The sequence below is a fragment of the Botryllus schlosseri genome, chromosome 2 (genome assembly GCF_051294905.1).
Source record: "Botryllus schlosseri isolate E-star chromosome 2, Bs_hap1, whole genome shotgun sequence".
NCBI classification, from domain to species: Eukaryota; Metazoa; Chordata; class Ascidiacea; order Stolidobranchia; family Styelidae; genus Botryllus; species Botryllus schlosseri.
In genome coordinates, this window is record NC_137237.1 from 17527174 (window position 1) to 17549667 (window position 22494).

General features: G+C 41.6%; 2 protein-coding genes across 2 annotated transcripts in view; both read left to right on the plus strand.

Annotated features, from left to right (window-relative positions):
• The window catches only part of LOC145433900 (mitogen-activated protein kinase 1-like), a 77079-nt gene that overhangs the window by 39487 nt on the left and 15098 nt on the right, over positions 1-22494 (plus strand). The window lies entirely within an intron of this gene.
• LOC145433888 (uncharacterized) lies at positions 1678-19736 on the plus strand. Its single transcript, XM_080311141.1, has 16 exons — positions 1678-2466; positions 6031-6080; positions 6326-6425; positions 6587-6868; positions 7236-7299; positions 8130-8171; positions 8232-8340; positions 11239-11407; positions 11520-12200; positions 13003-13103; positions 13378-13471; positions 13532-13612; positions 14140-14240; positions 16245-17171; positions 17230-17307; positions 19489-19736. Exons 1-15 carry the CDS (start codon positions 2283-2285, stop codon positions 17299-17301), a joined length of 3057 nt encoding a protein of 1018 aa, XP_080167267.1. The 5' UTR covers positions 1678-2282; the 3' UTR covers positions 17302-17307; positions 19489-19736.

Sequence of the window (22494 nt, forward strand, 5' to 3'; positions counted from 1 at the left end):
ATTTCATTAGCAGCTCTAAGCGTGCGTGAGCGACACAACGCCTTTTTGCACGTATATTTAAGTTAATACTCGTTACTTGATTCAAGAGATATCACCAATCAATCTGTCATTCACACAGCTAGCAAAATGTAATGACCTTGAATCATCCCTAATACTTCGAAAATTCAATTTGACTTGAATTATGACTTGACTCGTGACTTGACTTGACTTGACTCGAGTCACTTCCAAAAAAAAAGTGACTTGACTTGACTCGAGTCACCTTCGAAAATCGATTGACTTGACTTGACTCGAGTTAAACTGTGCAATGACTCGAGATGACTCGTGACTCGAAGGTAGTGTCTTGATCCCAACACTGCCCTTTGGGCCCCTCTTGGCTACGCAAATCGGTATCAGTATAAGTTTATCAATATTTTCATAATTTCAAAACAGCACAAAACTGCGATACAATAAAGATATAGGAAGATGTCGAAACGACTTTAGGTAGTCTATGAGATCAGACACCCACCTTTGCCTAGGCGAAGTAGAGAAGCGAGGCATGCACAGTGCACACTAAATGAAGCAGATGATACAAAAGGCAAAAGCGACAAAATGAGGAGGCATGTGGCGGAGGCGAGATCGATCTGTTAGGTCGTGGCTGGTAATCCTGAAGGCTGACTAGTATTCATTTAGAAGAAATTGCTTGTATTTCAACTTGAATGCGGACATGCTCGACGACTGTCTAATAGCCGGCGAGATGCTGTTCCACAATTGGGGTCCGGACTTGATAGAGCAATGCGTTTTCTTGTATTCCGTCCTGATCATATGACAGTTGTTCTTCGTTGACGCGCGTGTGCCGCTTTTGACTCCGACGTGAAGTAGTCGTTGAAATTTGAGGGATAGCTAATCCTAGGGTTACCATATTTTGGAAATCTGAAAAGAGGGACACTTTTTCAGAATTTTCAGACATGCAAAACCGGAGGAAAATCCTGAAAAATGGTAAATTTTGCCACTTCGTGGTCGGTTGACTAAAAGAAAAGGTCAACTTTCTCGCTCAGTGCCAAAATACAGTTTTTCTTTCACGTTATCAAGTGGTTGACTAAAAAAAGGTCAAGGGCTCAGCTCCCGAAATACCCACCGGAGCGTACTTCCGTGCTGATTTACGGCATTTAGGTCGAATTCGGCCGTAAATTTGACCGAAATTTTCAAAAAAGAGGACGAAGGGCGTCCACCAAGGACGCTTTCAAAAAAGTCGAAAAAGAGGCCGAATCATCTTAAAAGAGGACTTATGGTAAACCTAGCTAATACGCGCTGGAACTGATACATATACTTGGCAATTTCTAGCTGCGTGATATATTCTATGTTTAGAACACCAAATCTTTTGAGTAGCGATTTATCAGTTGCACATCCAGGCTAAACAAAATCCATCCTATGAATTCGGTCGCTGCACGCGATTTCGATAAGAATGGCCCGTAATCAAATTCAGTGACTAAGCTTCGCCGTTACGAAATGAATAAACGATAAATCATCACGTACACATGCTGGCTGTATCAGCCTGACATAACAAAAAAGGGAATCTCTCGTAATCTCGCGTGTGACCTATTCTTGTGAATCACGTGAGAGGCCGACGCGCATGTTTTCTCACATTTCTCTCGTCTGCACGGTCCGCTTACCCACTGAAGGCGTCGTCGTCGACTGACAGAGTTAGTTATGGTGTTTTTTTGTCATGAAAGGCTTCGGCAGGATTGCTTTTACTCTTCAAGCGAGTGCAGTGAGCAACAGTAAAGTTGGATTAGCCACAGAAAAATGACGCATTATTAGATTTACCTACTGTTTTTTTTACGTTCGGACTAAGGAGACCAGTGTCATTGACATGATAATGTCAAAATGCTGGTGAGTGACGGATTGAATTGACACATGAGCTTGAGCATCTGTTCACGACGACTCCGTGGTTTATTCCAAAATTAGGTTTTCCGAACAGTGCTTGAAGTCTTTTTTTCTGAGTTTTAGGAGGACTAAGAATCTTGATACCAAAATACACCAAAGTAGTATTACTCAATCATGTTTTTAAATCTTGATGATTTTTTATCGGTTTGTTGTGGCAGTGTGCTTTTGATGTTGATGGGAGTTATTGAATTTTTAAGGCACGAATCCTATCATGAGTAGCAGAGAGGGGAGCTGTCAAATATACCATCAGGTGAAGAGCTGAACTCGACCTAATAATCATGCTGGAAAATGTAGACTATGAATTTGCAATGATATGACTTTCCTCATTTTGCCAGTGCTCCTAGCTGAATGTCTTTAAAATGAGCTTAAAAGCACTAATAGATGCAGCACAGTATGTTGATAAAGATGAAATGACATCTGAGGAGTCCAACCCTCCATCAGAGTCGAGTGAATCGCCTTCGTCGGCTACAAGTCAAAGAAAACTGTCTGGAGATGCAACAATAACGCATTGGAGGAAGCGAGCTGTGGCTCAATCTGTCTTGGGTAAAAATATTTGAATTTATTTAATATTCTTAAATCGGAATATTCGTTCTTGACATTTATATGTCATCTTCTTTTCAGTGATAATATTTTTCTATTTGTTGATAAGGCACATCGACATGTTATATTTCGTATGAGTTATCACCAGTTTACCACCTAGTCCTATAAATTGATGACATATTTCTGAAATGATGTGATGCAATATAGTTACTAAGCTAGAAATTACGGAGTTTTGAAACTCTGATTGTTCTCAACAATAACGATTTCAACTTTTTTGCGCCAAGTAAGAAGAAGTTGTCAGCCTACTAAATGCAGTGGTTAGGGCTTAAACCACCATGCCTTTCCATTGCTGGATGATGTAATGATTGAGCTTTTGCATCGCAATGTAATGTTACTCGCCTCAACTATAAGTTTATGTTTCTCTACAGCCGCAGTGATGAAAGTCAAGGCCTACTGTAGATGGTTGCCAGTAAACTTGGCACAACTAATATTAATACGTGCAATACTGACAAATCACTTGATAATAATATAGTTAGTTAGTTTATTAATTCATAATAATAGTTGTTAATACATTTTAATACAAAATTCTCCAAGGGTCGAATTTACCAAGTGCCGAGTTAACTGGTAATCCTGTAGATATTAGATTAGCTCAACCAGGACCAGTGTCACTTGCTCGTTGTGAATATGGTTTGATTAGCAGAAGTGGTCGAAGTAGTCAAGAAAGCTACTCTAGTGGAAGTGAAAGTAGTGCCACAAAAATCCACTCAAGAATGAGTATTGAGTAGGCCTATAAGTACTACTTTTAAAGCAACCTAAAACTACTTCAAGTATCTGCAGAACTAATTAGTTGAGATAGATAGGTAGAAATAAAGTCAATACTGACACTACACTTTGTTTTGAACTTCAGTAGGAATGTTCTGATAAAAGAACTGAAATTAATTAGAAGAAATCAAAGTAATGGTACTGTGAAAGAGAAATACAAATACTATTTCTAAAACACGGAAAATATATTTTGTGTCTATTGTCCAGAAAGCTTCAACAGTAGTCTGCTAAAACAGTTCTAACACTAAAAAAGGCAAAGATCACTTTTCCACACTAGGTCACCTCCTGTGCTGCTAGATTGCAGAACGGTAGTTCCAAACGTTTTGATTAGCCATAGGCCTTTTTTCTGTGATTAAACATGTGTCATATGAACGAGAAAGTGGTGTGAACAGAACCATGCAGCCCGTTACCTTAATTATATTCACCGATACATGCGTGAAAACGTATGTCGGTCTATATCTACTTTTGCACGAAGAGCATCGAAAATTCTGTGCTTTACTGGACTTTTGTGAAACTTAAATCCTCAGTGAAAACAGCGCCGAAATTCCTCAGTCTTTTTCTCTCTAATTGGAGGAATATAATACTTCTACTTGACAAACTGAAAATAGCGAAAAGTAAGGAAGTAAATCATAGAATATTAGAAAGTAGAAGTAGCGTAACATTAAATTTACTCAAATGGGTACTGCAATAGGCGGAAAGCTACTTGTGTACTTCAAAAAAGTAGAAGTAGCCTACTTCATTATTGACCACCTCTATTGATTAGTGCAATTTCATTATTCAGTGTTTTGCTTGCGTACAATGATAAGCATAATTTATGGGACTTCCACAGTTCCATGATCACAGTGAAGTGAATTTTCTGAGAAACTGATTCTGCATTGTACCGTATCAGGGTCACTCGCCAGGCCACTAAGACTATATACATCTGTTATGATTAAGATATAATAATATAATGTTATAAGGTAACGGAAATATGAGAATAATATAAGATATAAGGAAAATTCATGCAAAGATTGTGTCCTCCATCAGGCGCATAACCAGCCAAGATACAAGGCGGGAGAGGTGAAACAAAAGCGGAAGAGTAGGACATTTTGAAAACGGAGAATGTTCTAAATTTTAAAGGATCAATCGGGTTAAATCTATCTACAAATGCCAATGTAACAAGGATCAGATAATCTTGCTCATGTTAACGTCTCTAAACGCATAGATGCCAGTTACGTAATACTAAAATATAGATTTGGAGACATTTTATTCAATTCAGGTCCAATATGTGAATAATGACTTAGGCCTACTCATATCCCTTATTCGCTTTAGGGAATCAAACAAATTTCAGTGCGCTATTGATGACTGAATGTTAGGACATAATATTGTATGAAGAATGATATAAGTATTTAGGTCGTTAAGACAATGTACAACAAATGCATGAATATGAACAATACACGAATGCATTCAGAATAAGTGATAAGCAGATTGCTCTCCCGAGAAAGCAATAATGGATTTTAAGAGGCTGAAGTCAAGCTTGGAAAGGGGGTGAAGGGTTCGCCGATTCTGCCCCTGTCCACACCACTATCCCCCATTCTAAGTGACGGAAATTATTATGACTCAAGTTTTTTCTTTGCAGTTAGACCTAGTTATGGCTTCAAACCCTAAAATGAGACTTTACGGACAATCGTACTTTGACTTTGGATAGAAATTCTTGGCAAGGGGTACACCATCCATATATGCATGTACTGTACATCGTAAAGGGTTCACAGCTAAAAAAAATACTTGAGCACCCCTAGAATATACCTATGTTCTATACGTCTTAATAATCATGACTTTGTCGACTAAAGAACAGCTTGTGGATAGATTTGCATGTTTTGAGTGAGATGGTCAATTGGTCACATTTGCCATTCGTTCATTCATCGATCCAAAATACCACAAAATTAGGAAGTAGTCTATCAATCAAGCACCCATCCACCTACCTTTCCCAATTGGCATATCTTACCTGACATATATGAGTTGAGTGGAATGTTCAATTCAATGGTTCTGTTGAATGATTACTGAAATTTTCTACGTAAGCACTCATTAATGCTATGGTGTATGGCATAGCAAGAGAAATGTTAGGTGTGTAGACCTTTTTTACGTGTATTCTGTGCAGGCAGAGATGTCTGATTGTCTTCAAGACATCATGGAACCTGTCAGAAATTGGCAGAATTCAATGAAACAATGATATTGTAAGTTTTACTCTGGATCGCATCGCGCCCTGAGGCAAGAGTTGAAACAGACAGAATATCATTGAATCGGGCTGCTGCGACAAATATCTTATAAATTCTAAATCTGTTACATATAACAGCAGATAGTATAATTACATTAGTGGAGCATTTAAATTCCAGGGTTTATTGCGTATATTGTATATGGACTTATTGTGCCATCATGTCAGTACATATATAATCCTAATTACCAAATAGCCACCAGCCTCTGACCAAATTCGGTTAGTCCGAAGGTACTGCATCTGAAAATATGAGACGAAGTTTTGTTTTATCCCCCTTCACCTACAGCCCAAGGCATTGAAGTACAGGACTTACTTGTGCGTGCATCCAATACCGTTGTTGCGGTCATTTTTATCATCGAGTATATTGCGTATGCCGGTAAAGTAATATTATCAAAGATTGCTGGCATATTCAGTTTCATGAGTTACATAATGTCAGTTTCTGAATGCTATCATCTCAGGCGGCTTGATTGCCTAACCTTTCTCTCCTATTTCAGAGTTGAATAACAAGACACCAGATCAGGCGTCTAGCAATGGGAGCTTCAAGGTATCTGTTTTTCAGTTCTCTCATATCGCAGCTGGGGACAGTTCTCTCTCTTAATGCTCTGGCCTCTTACTAAATAATATGCTTTGCCAATATATCAAAAAATATAAAATCAGGTGGAATTGAGTTTGTCATGTGATATAACATTGTTCAAAAGTTTATTGTCGATTAGCTATCAAATAATATATGTTTTTCTTCCCAGGATAATATATGTATTTATTACAATATAAGTGATATTTCTGTTCTAGGGATCTGGTGGCAGCACAAGCTCAATTTCAGATGATATTGACCCAAGCGAATGGCCAAGAACATCTCATCCAGAGAATAACGCTGAAGAATCAGATGCCGGTTTGGAATTATTCTACATTTTCATTTAGTCCGAAATTTATTAGTTTCCCATACATTCTTTGTTTAATGTTTGGACTTTTCTATTACTTAGTCTTGCTACAGATGATATCCCACAAGCAACTGATCAATACTAGAATCCTCGATCACTCCATTCATTACAGGCACAACCAGTGATGGAGGTCGAACTGTTTTGTCGTGCCTATTGGTGAGGGACCAAACTCGTGACCAACCTTGTCACTACAACCCTCTCACGATAAACAGCGAAGATGCCGTTACCATGTCAGCCCATCACCATTCGTCGCTGTCTCCCGTGTCTAGTGCAACTGCGTCTTCGCCTACTGGATCAGTGTCAAACACGGGTGCTGTGCTGCCAGACTCTCCTAAACTGCCACATGGCCATACGTCTTTGGTGCCACTCCGCAAAGATAGGCCTGCCATTAACGGTACGTGTGACTTGTAGTTGTGCGATGATGATTTTGTGATGCCAATGTTCGAGCCCTATAGCCAGGGTTGCCTTACCGTCCTTATTTCTAAGATTTGTCCTAATTTGAAAGGCGATGTCTTGTAAAATTACGATTTCATAACAAGATTTGTCCGTGTTAACTTGTATCCTTAGTTTGTCTTGTTTTAAGCAATGAGGCCGTGATTGAGATCGGGTGAAAGTGACGACCTTTTCAAATTTAGAAATTTCAGACTTGTACTACTCAGAATTTTTGGCTGTCTTTAGCTTTTGATCCATATCGATGATAATCCTGCCTGTAGCAAATTTTTTGGTTTTGACAGTTACAGGAGGTTTATATTTATTTTCAGGGGATTTACCGTGGGAAGGAATCTTTGGACTATCCTCTCTCGACTCGCCCAACAAGCGACACGGGTATTGCGATATATTCCTGTTTTCCAAAGTTGCAGTAAAACCTATATATCCCGTATTGCGAGTATTAGGCTTCGACTGTTCCAGTTCTGCTCCTTATGACGCCATACCAGTATGGATGATGTGGAAATTTCAGATATGCAAGATTGCAAAGAAAATAGTGCTAGTGACACTCAGGGATATCTAGATACGGTAGTAGTTCTATATATCCCTGGTTACACTTGAAATAATTGTTAACCATAACTATGTGATGATGCTCTGCTTCCAAAAATGCCGGGTTTTCACGAACATGTATAACGTCATGCTGCATGTTTCAAATGATATCATGAAGCCAATGATAGTATCAAGGCGGAGGTGCATAATAGGTGCTGGAAACATTGATTCCTACTACTCGAATCGAATCATTGTGCTCATCCCTAATTGCCCTACGGCTACCTACAATTCTATTGAAATTATTTGTTGTTTTGCTTCCATCTTTTGCGCGAGAAGTTCAAGAGGATTGAAATATGGTGTAATGTAGATATAGCTTCCAGTTCTGCTTTTCAACTTCTTGGCGAAGGCGATACAAACAAGAATATATAACGATAACAAATGCTGTGCTCTCTTTAAACAGAAGAATGTTAAAACAAGACGGTAAATGTTGTGAACAGCATTCATCGTTTAAAATATTTGTATTGATCTGTGCTTGCGACCTGGTACTTACTGTCACAAACCAAAGTAATTTATGGTCAAAGTGTCGCCTTGCAAGATCAGGTGATGTTTCGACTAGCACTAATATTTCTTGAAACCTCGCACATGAGACGACTGTTGCAATGCTGTTTTTTCATCACCAGAACGAATGCCCGCGAAACTCACAACCAATTGGAAAAAAGCAGGTATTGACACCTCCTGAATATATCCATTGTCGGAAGTTGTCTATCCCGGTTGAATTTCAGACGAAGGTACTTGAAGCAGTGTTACGAAAGGCTCAGAAGCAGCATGCCCAAGCTGGGACCGAAGACTTCCCATCTGACGATACTGAGGGAAGCTATAAAGACGGTGCAGGTAACTGTGGCATTCGTCAGATGATTATGTTCATTGATTTGATTATAAATGGTTGTGCTGCAATTGTTCTTAATATATTTCGTTTTGAGTATATCATCTTAGTGAGACAGTTCACAAGGTTTCATGAGAGGGAGAGAATATATTTATCATTGCGAATAATTTCAATGTGGATATGGATGCAGTAAGCAAAATGCAGTTCATGACGAATTGTGATGCGAAATTTGGACGAGAGTGACTCTGGATACACCAGCGTAGGGATATACGCTATGTTGTGGCCTTCAGAAAACTTGGAAAAGAAAATCCGATCGCACCCGAGACCGGCCTCCCAAAGAGTCGCCTTCACATCAACCGATTGTTATAACAGTGGTAGAGTGTTTACGGTACAACGCGATCGTGCCAATGTTATCGGCAGCGTTGAGCCAATGGGATCGACAATATGGTGGAACATGACGTGTACTGGCACGTCGTTAAGTAAATATGGCTTGGCCGCCAGAATACAGTTCGAGATCACTGATTCTTTCGCGCCCGCACCTGATTGCTCGCTGTGAAGGGTCCGCGGTACAGCGATCACCTGACTGACGATGGTGCCAATCATCGCGACAGTACTGGATGTCTTGAAGTACAGCGATGCACGTACCGACGTACTTTCATAATACGCAGTTACTGCACTAATCAGTAGGCAACTAGTCAATAGTCGTAGACGGCGTCACATTACACACACGCACACAGCACACTGGTTACGAGTGGTTAGCAGTGACCATTGATTTGATAATGCATTCGACATCACTAGATAGCTGTTCGATATATGTGAAGAGAGACACCCTATGTGGCTGCAAGAATGCTCGCTTTATTCCAGCCGTCATTGAAGTTTAAATTGCGAGTGTCGAGTTGGAACTTGGAAGTGTGCTATTGTGCGTCTTCGATTGATAATGACGGTGTAATTTTGCGTTTCCTAGTGAACTTAATTGCTTCAGAATTGGAAACGCTTTTATTGAAGATAGGTCCAAATACCACACAAATTGCGATACCGTGAAAAAAGAACGACTTCGTGTAGCATGAGAATGAAGGCCTTCTCTAAAACGAATAGTCCAACATAGAGTTCCTGCTTTGAAAAAATCAGAATCTGTTGAAAGGATGTGAACTCAGGATGGATGGATCGACTGAATAAGTAGTGTGTTGTGTACCGGTCGGACGGGAAGCAAGCTGATGAAACGAAGGTTAGTCACGCGTGACTGCCAAACAAGACCTCAGACGAGGATACGCCAGCCAAATATAATAAAGCGAGAGAGACTACGGCGAGTCGTCGATGATGCCTGCGCGATATAAATGCTTAGCTACTTTCGTACACAGACGAGCGGCGTACTGCGTGCTCGTGACGCGATGCACGCGTGTCATGCGTGCGACGCGTGCCAATCACGCCTTCCGTTTGCATAGGCCTATAGGCTATAGCGCTGGTGATTAGGCCTTGTCAAGCGCGATCGATGTAAATTTTGTACGAACGCTTGCCGCCATATTGCTCCTGTACACTGGCACACTACGCGATTATCACTGACTTCTTCGTGGAATTCGACACTTGGCGGACCCTAATCCTGACCTGAATACTAGGGCTCTTCAAAAATGACTTTTTTTCAAATCGCACTGGCTACATGATAAAATTGTTAGGTTACCTAATTTAAGCCTACACACCAAATTTGGTTCAATTCCAACCAGTAGCCGCATTGCTACGGTAGAAGAAAGTTTATATTTATTACATGAAAATAAATAAAAAAAAAATTTGAAAATTTCCTGTTCACCCCATGAAAGTGTTAGGATGTCTATAGAAACCAAATTTGGTTCAATTCCAACCAGTGGAAGCGGATTTATCGCCGTCAAAAATTTGGATTTTGAATAAAATAGTATTTACGGTGACCAATTCTTTAATTATTTATTTAGTGGTGCCCACCGTAAATACTATTTTATTCAAATCCAAATTTTTAGACGGCAATAACTCCGCTTGTACTGGTTGGAATGCTACCAAATTGGGTGAACATCATTTCTATAGACAACCTAACACTTTCATGGGGTGAACAGAAAATTTTCAAATTTTTTGTAGTTTATTTTTATATAATAAATAGAAACTTTCTTCTCCCGTAGCAATGCGGCTAATGGTTGGAATTGTACCAAATTTTGTGTGTAGGCTTAAATTAGGTAATCAAACAATTTTATCAAGTAGCCAGTGCGATTTGAGAAAAAGTCATTTTTGAAGAGCCCTACTGAATACCCTTCATGCCGAGTGCCGTCGCACAATTCACGCTCATATTCAGTGAAACATCCATATTCAAATTTACTAATACTATATTGATGTGGTACTGTTATAATAATAATAGTGATATAACTTACATTCACCAAATGCCGAATTCCTTGGAAACCCATCAGATCAGATAGGGCCAACACTTCGAGTGAGAGATCATATCATTGCATTGCTGTTAACAATAATAATAAAGTTTTAGTTTATTAAGAATTTTCATCAATTCAAAACACCACAAGACTGCGATACAATGAAAAGATAGGAAGGTGTCGATTTTTTGGCAACTTGCATTATCACCTGGTATGGATCGTTGAGCTCCAAACATGAATTATTGCTCTTTCCCGGGGAAAATTAGCACCGTCCAATTCTTTTGGATTATAATTTCACTCAATTCCCACACTTCAACTTCACAATTAGCGGTCACAACTTGAGTGACAATCGCATGACATTATGCAAATCTTCCCTCCAGCTAAGTTGTATCTGTTCCCAAATATCAATCCCTTTGCAATAACGTACAGTCCATCCTTGACTCTGTTCAATGTATCATCCAATTATTTTAAATCTAGAATTTCAATTGTTATCTTTCAACACATTTTCTTGTATTTGCCAAGGTTCTGGAGCGAAGAGAGCAGATGCTGAAAAAAGAACTGGCGCATTTAACGGAGGAAAATAAGGCAAGAATGCAAAGGCTGAAGCGGGCCAAGGATGTCGGCTCGAGATATTTCGAGCCTGCGGAAATGGAGAGCATGCTACGGAAGGCTTGCGAGCAAATTCAGAAAAGTAAGAGTTTGATATTTATTGGATGATAGGTACTCGTGTACCGTAAATCGTTTAGCGCCAGTAGTTTGCCATTTATTGAACAAACAATCTTCATGTACTGTAAACCTTCTAGAACCCGTAGCGACTGCAGAATCCAGAGGTACGAATAATTCCAGCCAGAATACCTCCACGTCTCAAACTACAATGGAAAACACCACACACAAATCGCCCAGCGAATGGCCTCAAAATGGTCAAGGGTCTGTCACCGTGAATGGGTTTCTGCAAGTACCCGCAGACAGCGTGTTCCCGCCCTTGTCTTCCACTATGAATTTGGTGAATGAAGCGAGACGCCTATGTACAATGCTACCCGCGATGCGCGTACTCGCTAGTTCTGCGGTGCAGCGAAATGCTCAGCCCAACACCACCGGCAGCCAACGGAACCATACCATGCAGCGTGCCGTGCAGTTTCCTATGCCGGTGGGACCCACAAACACTCAATTCAGACCGTATTCAAACGTGCGAGCGTACACGGGTTTTAGCATGCCACAAGGCGGCGGCACCTTCATGCAGAGCAACCCGTTGAAAATCGTGGTCAAGCAGGTGGACAGCGCTAAGCAACAAGCAAGGGCCATAAAGCCTGGGTCCGGGTTTGCCGTTTCGAGCTCACCAGTATCGGCAGCGGCGCCAGTGCGGAATAAACAGGTGGTTACGCCTTCCAATGCCGAGTCTGAGTTTGGCGTGTTTCCGTTCAATTCTGCCGGCAGTCCGCCACTTTTGAGCGCCGGTAGTTTGCAACGTGATTCGTTCAGAAAAGGTGAGGTTTTACGGTGTTGTTGTGCCGTATCTGTTGCTTTTGGTCATGTGTGATCAATACATATTAATATTAAATATCCATTAAATAATAAATATACATATTAATGATATTGATGGCCGCGTTTCTCGATTCTGTGTGACATTGGCACCCGACAAAAATCGATATGTAGTAACCTAGTTTGTGCACGGTCATACGCAGGGTTGCTATACTGTACTTATTTCTCATATTGGCGACGAATTTGTTTTTTCACCAACGAGGCCATGACGACCTTTTTTTGATAGTTAGCTTACCGAAAAGGTTTAAGAAAAGTGTGTTGACCTTGTTTTAGTCATAATTTCACTAATTTCGTCGTTTGTTTGGCTGTCCTTTTTTACTTATCCTTTTTAATGACCCGGGGTGTATGGATGATTTCGGTGTTCGTTTGTATACTTGGACTTGAACTCAACTCTTTGAGTATTCTGCCACTATCTGTAGTACCCAACATTGGTACTCAAGTAGAAGTAGAAATAACGTTAATTTCTACTCAGTAAAAGTGCGAGTAGGGGTATGTAAGTAGGTGTTATAGGCGTAAATATGAAAACCTGTTGAGTAGAAGTGGTAGTAGGCACTTAAGCACTCTGAAAAAGTAAAATTACTTGGTTACTGACCACCTCTAGCGTTTTGCTATTTCGTTCAACATCAAATAAATGAGTTTGAGAGACGGTCATCTCCAGATGAAATGTCATTGCAATGGTATAGGGAAACGTACCTGAAAGCAAACTTGTATGGCATTGATTTGGTTGAATTTCTTTATCACTGCCAGGATCTTTGGGCGGCACGGACGGACTACTGATTGAGAGTAATCGCGCACATCGTCGTCCGCGGTCCAAGTCAGATATTGAAGATCTTTACGACGATCCTGAGGTCGGTCTTCTTCGTTTGTACACGTATATTTTAGTAGGCCTACTCTTCTGTATGCGATGCGGTGACCTGCAGCATTTGTGTGGACCGCCTATTTGTGAAGGTGCCTCGACCTGTACTCTGATCTTAGATATCCGGTTCGCAGCTCGTTCGGTCAAGTCAAATCTGACTTTTGTGTGAAAGACATCCTGCCAGAAAAACAGACCGACATGATTTTCCAAATTCAACATTGACACGATACTCCGGCAATTACTAAACAGGTAATGTCCTATTCCAGTTGCATAGTCCTCCGCGAAAGCGAAAGAGCAACAGCTCAGCAGAGACATTCCCAGCAAAACTGCGAAAACCTGGATCTTGGAGAAAATTGCCAGGTAAATTTGCGCTGTTGAATGTGTCGTTGGACATCTCCCTACGACTCTGGTGATATTTAGATCCCTTCTCCAAGCCAGTGCATTCCAGGCAGAACAGTGTCAAGTCGCCAGGCTATGAATCTTCTGTCAACAGTGAAAATGGTAAGATGTTCATAGTAATCGGGCCCAGTTATAGTTACGTTCCGTCCTTTAAATCTGAGCTGCCACCTTGCAATCTTACCTCAGGCAGGCACTGAGAATTATTTCACCAGTGTCGTGATACAAGTGAATGATCTAAAACCATTGTTAACATTACGACATGAATTCTCTATGTAAGTACTTGCGAGTGTGGTGGGTACGGGAGTCGAAGTGATAGAGTAAGTTGCAGAGCACACCTCCCTGAAAATTGGCTTGTGCCACCTGGTTAAGAACCACTGCACTGGTGTCAAGTATACAAAGTTCTGTTTTCACGATTGCTCAGCATAACTACATTACCATTGATGAAGAAGCGGTACATTAAACTCTTTCAAGTCGATGCTCGTCACGTTGCACGAAGGATCATTTGTCGGTGGGACCTAAATTCACTTTTGCTGAGTATAAATTCCGATTCCATCCACGGCTACTGCCAACGCCAACCGATAATATTAGATAAACGGGTAAGAGTGAGATCTGTCGATTTTGTTATCTAGAACGGTATAAAATGGTGACGCCTTCCTCATCTGTGGGCGCTTCTGCTGGCACGCTTCCATCTGTATCGGCTCGTATTAATCCAAGCAAATCGATAACGCAGGTAAGTCGTGATTCTCTTAACGATAGTGAGGTACGTTATGTGACGTAGTAAAGTTGGACGGGGCTAATTTAATAAGATTGAAATCGAAAATTCACTACAGTTCCAGGGAGTAGAAGCCCCTGCACTGTTGTTTACAGACGGCTTAGATCGTGGACTTTTTCAATTTGCAATCAGTTCCAGTCTGCTGAGATAACCCAGCGAGTAAAGGCCGCTTTTTTAGACTTTAAACTAAAAATCGCAAATTCCGTTCCATAGGCCACGGTGGATAGCGCTGTGATGTGGTAATTATGGCAGAAACACGTTGTCAGTAATTAGAGTGTGGATTTGGGGGTTATGGGTGATGAGTGTTATGAAGCCAGAACTGATCTTCGAGTGACCGAAAACTGGCACCATACGGTATGGAAGTTTGTGATTTCAAGATACACAATCTGTAGCTTCAAGCGACTAATGGACGATTTGATATAGGGCGAATAATTTCATCAGTAGTTCGTCACCGGGGTTCCTTGGAGGTCAAGACACACTAAACTTAAACATATGATTCGTGATAAATGTCATGTTGTTGCGTTTTAACCGAACAAAACATAGGTACTTTTTAAGGCACAGCCTCGCATATCAAGTTAGTCTCTGAAAGGGGATCGCAGAAGTCGTAGTGATTTGCAATAAATGGTCATTATGGCATTTTCATGAAATTTTGCGTAGTCATATTTTAAATGTTTTGTTCTTTTAACACTGTTGATTCACACTGCACAGTTCATAATCGAAGAAAATTCAACATGTGTCAAACAGTGTTGGGATGACTCGAGTCATGACTTGACTCGAGTCACCTTTTTCGCATGGCTTGACTTGACTCGAGTCACTTTGCTAAAATGACTCGACTTGACTTGACTCGGTGTATCAGAAATGTGGATTGACTCGTGACTCGGAGCAAAATTCACGAGTCAATTTCAAGTCATCAACTAATCGGTGTCGTTAAAAATCACTGTATCTTGCATATGTTCGGATTGTTCGCAAAACGCTGGTATAAGCCGTGAGAGCGACCAATCATTCAATGATCGTGCGTTTCACTGAGCCTCGATTGTTCTCTCACAAATAAATTGACCGCAAACGAAGTGATCGAAGCTTACAGCTTACGTTGTTGTAATTCTAGTAGTAAAGTAATAAAATAGCAAAATGTATATTTCCGTTCTCTGTTCTTACCTTAACTAAACCTATTGTTTTATTGAAATTGACTTCGAATATAGTTTAGTCCTCAGCCATTGGCGCAGGCTCGAATTGTATCATATCTATTTGTAAATGGGTAATATATAGAATCTTATCAATTTGTTTCTCCATTCTCTATTCCGGCTGGTAACTATAAACTGTGGCTATGCAATTACGTAGTTTAACAGCTCTACGTATATGTGAGTGGTACAGCGCCTTCGTGTGTGTATATTTAACTCTATATTCGGTCATCCGTTCGGAATCAATAAACACTCAAACTGTATTTCAGACAGCTAGCAAATTGCAATGACGTAATCATACCTCATACATACTTCGAAAAGGCAACTTGACTTGAAATGTGACTTGACTCGTGACTTGACTTGACTTGACTCGACTTGACTCGAGTCACCTCCAAAAATCGAGTGACTTGACTTGACTCGAGTCACCTCCAAAAATCGATTGACTTGACTTGACTCGAGTCAAAATGTGCAATGACTCGTGACTCGAAGGTAGTGACTTGATCCCAACACTGGTGTCAAATAAGCCACTAGGTAGTTCGAAGTTCCGGTAGTTCTAGTGTTAACACTGTTGATTCACACTGCACGGTTCATTTAGTGCACCAGTAATCTATTATAATGTACAAGATGTGTATTGCTGTAGATTTTTGTTTTTGTGGCTCACAAAAAGTTGGCGTCTCCAAAAAGGTTGCAGATTGCCGTAAGGGTTCCCCAGGCTACTAAAGTTTAAGGACCACTGAATTACATGAAAAATATTTTCCGAATTTCCGAGACGTCAATCTTCCAGGTGTGCTTCACGACGCTGAACAACACGAAACCGGCCATTCCGAAATCAATGGGCTTCCGCGAAAACCTTGGGCCGGAGTCAGAAAAATCTTCTGGCATGGACTCGACCGCCGGCGCCCGCATGCAGCCCATGATGACCGGGTTTCCCGGCGCGGCAGGCGGCATGATGCAAATGATGCCGATGCCCATGCAGCAAAATATGATACCCGTTATGATGCCCATGCTGGCGTCGCCATCGATGGGCTTTATGATGGCGCCGAAGTCCGCGGTAGCGTACACGTCGGCGTCTTCGGAACCAGCGGTCACGCAGACCACGGCGGAAGCCACGCAGGTGTGCAGGTCTAACATGCAAAATCAAACACAAGGCGTCAATGGCATGGCGCAATTTCCTTGTATGATGCCGATGGCTTTTTCCGGCATGATGGCGTCAAACTGTTCTCCCATGATGATGCAAACGCCTATGAACGGGTTTATGCCAATGATGCCGCAAGGGCAGAACTGGGGCTTTGTAATGCCGCAAAGCATGATGATGATGCCGCCGGGCGATCGTAAATTGCAGCAGCCTAAAAGCGAATGCGACACGAAAACTAGCGTGAAAGGCGGCTCAGACTCGGATGTTAATCATACTGTGTCGGCCGGCGGCCAATCGCAGGACACGTCTGCCGTTTGGCATGATAAGGCGGTCATCGGGACGCGCGCGCCGCAGTTTCAGATGGTGCCCGCGGGATTCCCGGGTCAGAGTCAGTATATGATGCCCATGCAGGCTGGTCAGGGTGGCGGGTATTATTTTGGCGGTGCGCCGGCGATGATGCCGACGAACGGGCAGCCGTTTGGGTATCAGATGCCGATGAATGTCATGGGTTTCCCTATGCAATTCGGAGCGGCCAGCGGTTTTCAGGGCGGGTTTACAGATCCTTCAGTACGGATGGTAAGAGATGTGAATAGTCACTTGTTTAACAATATCGCAAATTTTACGATATTTGCAGTGCTCGACTACGCGGCCGTCTTCGTCCGACGAAACAAAGGCGAACGTGAAAGGTGGAACGCAAGATAAATGATGCTGGGTAGGGTTGCTAGTCAATTCATCATTTTGTGTATTTAGCGTTAAAAATGAGTATTATTATTGCTATGAAAGCGATGCATCAATGTTGTATTGATAAATTCAAAGATGAATATGAGCGTGAATTGTGAATTACTGCACTTGACCGCCCCCAATCCTAACCTACTACTCTTATCGCTAACCTGAATACGATGATACGTACATACGGAGTGCCGAATTCACCAAGTGCCGTATATCACAATTCATGCTACTATGCAGTGAAATGTTAGTTTTCGAAATTAATGATACGATAATGATGCATGATAGTCATTACATTTCTAATTCCAAGATCACCAAGTGTTAAATTCAGTGGTCAGACTCGACGGAGGGATTGCCCGACATTTGAGCATGCATCACAATGAAGAACGACAGCTGAGCATGTCACTTTATAACCCCCAAACTAACCCTAATCCTAGAATTAGCCCTACCCACATGCACAAGTGCCGCATGCTCATATGTCCGCACAAGAGTTGAAGGTCTGATATAGACGTAGAAAGTAGTTTTGGGATGGATAAGTTGGTGTCACTTTTTTTTATGCAGTGCAGTCGTCATAAGAACCGCGTGAAATTATCATCCGCGCTAACTGCCGGATATGTTTTCGAATGTTGTACCTATCTGTAGCGTTGATAGTGAATATTTCGTCAGTTGCAAAGATGCGTCTTGCAATTTCGAAAGTCGCGACCTCTGATCAGCTGCCAAAACTACGCCAACCCGCGACCGAATCTACTCTTCAAAACTACTTCTCTGCTTTTCATACCTTCTATTTACAACTTCCGCTTGAAGTAGTTTCGACAATAATTGGAAATAACTGCTTACTCTTGACATACTCAATGACTTGAATACTGATCTGCTACTTGATTGAGTAGAAATCTACATTTACAACGTGATGTCAGCTTGCATTGCAACTTTGACCACTCCTGGATCATTGTGAAAACCTCAGAATGACTGCTACCGCCTTCCTATTCTTTGTTATCTGTCTGTGGGCTCGCCGGAGATACGTGTTGCCAATAGATGCCAGAACCACCCTTAACTTAACAAGATGGGATAATTACTAGTTGATACCCGAAAACCGCCGAAATAGGGAGTTGTAGAAGCAGTCTAATGACAACTATTAGAGTGGGCTAAGTAACGCGAGGAGACAAAAGGTACTGGACTGCTCTCAAAAAGCAGAAATTGACAGTACTTCCTTGCTTATCACCCCTGCGTACGGTTTGTGTTTGCAGTCGTTTGCTAACTTCACTGAATAATTTGTTAGGTGTACGCTTACAGAAGGATTCTTGTCTCTTCAATTATTGGCAGTCGATCATCGCGTTGCTCAGTGTATTAAACTTCAATGCGTAAGGTGCAGCAAGATCCAACCGCCTGTGTAGAATACGCAAACTTAAAATATGACTGCCAGTAATCCTAAATTTAGGATTTTACTCAATCCCATGAAGTGCCAGCGATCCTATATTTAGAATATTTTTCGAATGTGTACAGTATAGTACGGAACTGGTTTTATCCCCTGATTACGGCTGTATTCGAGGCTACTCAATAGGCTTGTTGTAATATACAACCATTTTGTTGCGGGATGTGTTCTTTTAAATCACATCTGTATTCAATAGGTCAACCTTTTTTGGTTTGACCACTAGGTGGCTTTTCACAAAATGAGCAGCAAAAAAAATTCATAAGATGCACAAGTTTTACACTTATCAGCACGCCCGATTCCAGCCAAATATCCAACTAGTCGAGAATTCATTGTTTGCTGGCGTTTACTGGTAATTTCCATTATAGGCCTTAGCAGCGAAAGTAGTGCAGGACGTTGTTGTAGTTCATATTTCTCGAACGCAGACCGTTATTTGATATCAATCTCACATTATTGTTAATGCGCAGAGCTCTGTTGTTCGCATCGTTGGCATCCAATACCTTTCATAGAAACTTTGTATACTCCACTAAGAGCAACTAATGTGACGTGCATAAGAATTGGCTTAATTTCTGTATCGGCGTGGTCACGGGGTGCGAAAAACTATTGTATTTTTGATTTCAATAATGTATGATCGCCTTCATTTTGCATTTTGGTGATTTAACTGACCAACGTATAACCTTGTGCGTTTGTACCTTCTTTGTGTTTCATGTACTCACTCACCTACCTTTGTTTCTACTCTAGATCGACCCACGACTCTTTCCAAAACTTGACCGTAACGATTCGGACCACGAAATACGACGGAAGAGCTACTGACCGTGCCCGGTGGCTGAAACCTGCACTTCTAGCTATTTAGAATTGCCCCTTCTCAGGAAATTCTTTCGCGATAGAATTCGTCGGGAATACATACATACGTTCTTACTCACTATATCGTTCATTTGCAGTTCCATGAACATGAACATTGAACATTCTACCAATAAAGTACTTGTTTGAAGCGTCTTGTTGAACATACGTCGCGCACGTGCAATATGCAATATACGTACATTGCAATCAGCGGGCCCATACAATATATAGCCTATACCAGGGGCGGGCAACATACGGCCCGCGAAGGGATTTTGACCGGCCCGCAGAGAGTTTCTACCCTCATGGTGAAATTCCATTCTGAAAGTATTGACAGATTTTATGCGTCACAGAATAAATACAAGTTTGCCAACCACTGAAGGATGGCCATGAAACTACTGGCTCTGTTCGGGTCTACATGTATTTTCGACCATTAACATTAACGAGACAAGGCTGCGTTCCAATACAACTGATGTTCACGTGCAGTCTTTACTAAGGGTTTCTACATACTACATGCAGCCAGAGTTCAAAGAACTATTGTTGGCAACTTTGACCAACCACACATAACTGATTGACTTCAAGAGCACTTGTTAATAAATTCATTAAATACTGATTTGGCCTCTATGCTTTAAACTTAAAGTTTACATTAAATAAGATTTGTCCCTCGTATAGGTGGATAAATACACGATTGTATGATGTATATATTCTGTAATCCGACCCGCCAAGTACTTCATTTTCCCATAACCGGCCCGCCGACCGAAGAAGTTGCCCGCCCCTGCCCTATACATTATACGTGTCAGTCGGTCACAAAATCGACGGTTTATCGTGCTTTCGTGATCATTTTCATGTTGTTATATTTATTTGGTGGACAAACACGAGGTGGAAACGAGCTACTGACCAGTATAGCTAACACTAACAGTTGCTTCGCGTACTGCAGGCGTTGTAGGCTATGATATATAGTAATTCAATAGCTTCCTCTGTTATACCTGGGATGTAGTATAGGTAAGCAATCATTTCAAAACACCACAAAACTGCTATACAATGAAAAGATGGGAAGGTGTCGAAATGACTTGGAGTAGTCTTTTAAATCAGACACTCACCTGGGCCTAGGCGATGTAGAGAAGAGGCATGCACTGCACACTGAATGAAGTAAAGCAGAGAATATAAAAGGCAAGCGACAAAATGACGTGGCGTAAGGCGAGATCGATATGTTTAGGACTCAGGGGTGGCCAACCTTTTTGCCATACACGGCCGCGTTTCGATTACTTATTCAGCCTACAGCCGCATTCCAGGGCGTAGGCTATAGCAATAAACTAACAGCTGGACGCCAAATAGGCTACCCAGTACCCATGTTAAACTGTCCAACGTGCCCAATTCCGGTGACCTCCGGTCCGGACTAATCTACTTTTTCATATCGGCTTAATATACGCACTGAAATCAGGAGTGTTCACTGTTCATTTTATGAATAGTTACTGGGATTGGTCACGGTCGCGTCAAGCGCGTACTTTTTTTAAGATTCAAGAATGATTTTCTTCATTAATATTAGAAGTTTCACACTATCAAATATTTATCCTTTCTCAGCTGATGTGATCAGATTCACCGGTTGAATTGACGGAGGGAGTGTTTTCGAAAATTTAGAGCAGGATATATGATGATACATCTTCTGGTGACCCGATTATTTTAGTCACTTTGTTGCATGCTGTTATTTCTTGACCTCCCATCAGGATTGTCGGTCTAATGGAAAGATATTGGAATCGGCCAAACCTACGAGAATCAATTTTTTTTTCGTGAGGCGCACGCGACCCTAAGATTGTATTCCTCTGCTGTACGCATCTGTACTGCGGGGCTCAGACTACAAAGGGCGCTGTTATATTAACATCGAAAAATGAAGTTGCATTGAATCGCGCGTAGTGCGAAGAAAATTTCAAGAGAAATTAAATTCTCTCATATATTTGGCAGTCAATTCGTAAAATTCAATTTGCATGTCGACGGCCGCCAACATAAACTAATTGAATTACGTGTCCACTGTCCATGGCCGCACAAATTACCTTCTGCGGTCACATGCGGCCGCAGGTTGCCCAGTGCCCACCCCTGTTAAGGTCGTGGTCCGGTAATCATAAGGGCTGACTATAGTATTCATTTAGAAGAAATTGCTTGTATTTCGACTTGAATGCAGACGTGCTCGACGACTGTCAGTAGCCGGCGAGATGCTATATTCCACCATTGGGATCCGGCATACTTGACAGAGCAATGCGTTTTCTTGTATTACGTCCAGATCATGTATAGTTGTTCTTCGTGACGTGCGTATGTGGCGTAGGCTACTTGTGCGCTTTTGACTCCGAGGTGGAGTAGTCGTTGAAATTTGAGGGACAGTGACCGCACTGTAACTGATACATCAACTTGTCAATTTCTAGCTTCCTCATGTCTTCTATGTTTAACACACCAAATCGTTTGAGAAGCGATTCATCAGCTGCGCATGCAGGCCCCCGCGGGGCTTTGGCAATGATACGGACGAACCGATGTTGTAGTTTTTGCAGTGGGTAAATCGTACGTATTCTTGCAGGTAGCACCCCCGCAAAGAATTCCGTATTGTTACTTTGGAAGCAATAAGTGAGGAGCAGCGCAAACCGCAAGCGTATTGGCCATTGTTGTGCAAGCGATGAGCATTCACACTCTCACTCTCAGTCTCTCACTGCGCAATGCGCATTTGCTCCGAGCTCGACTGCTTATTCCAGACGGCATTTGCGTCACAATGAAAAACTGATTTTTAGGGGTTCCAGGAACACCAGCACAATACAATTGATATTATCGTAATCAATACCCCGGTGGCTTTCGATTGATAACAATTTCATAAAATTACCGTCGGTCAAAAATTACCGTCAAATTGCCTTTAGCCCTGGGGTGGCCAAC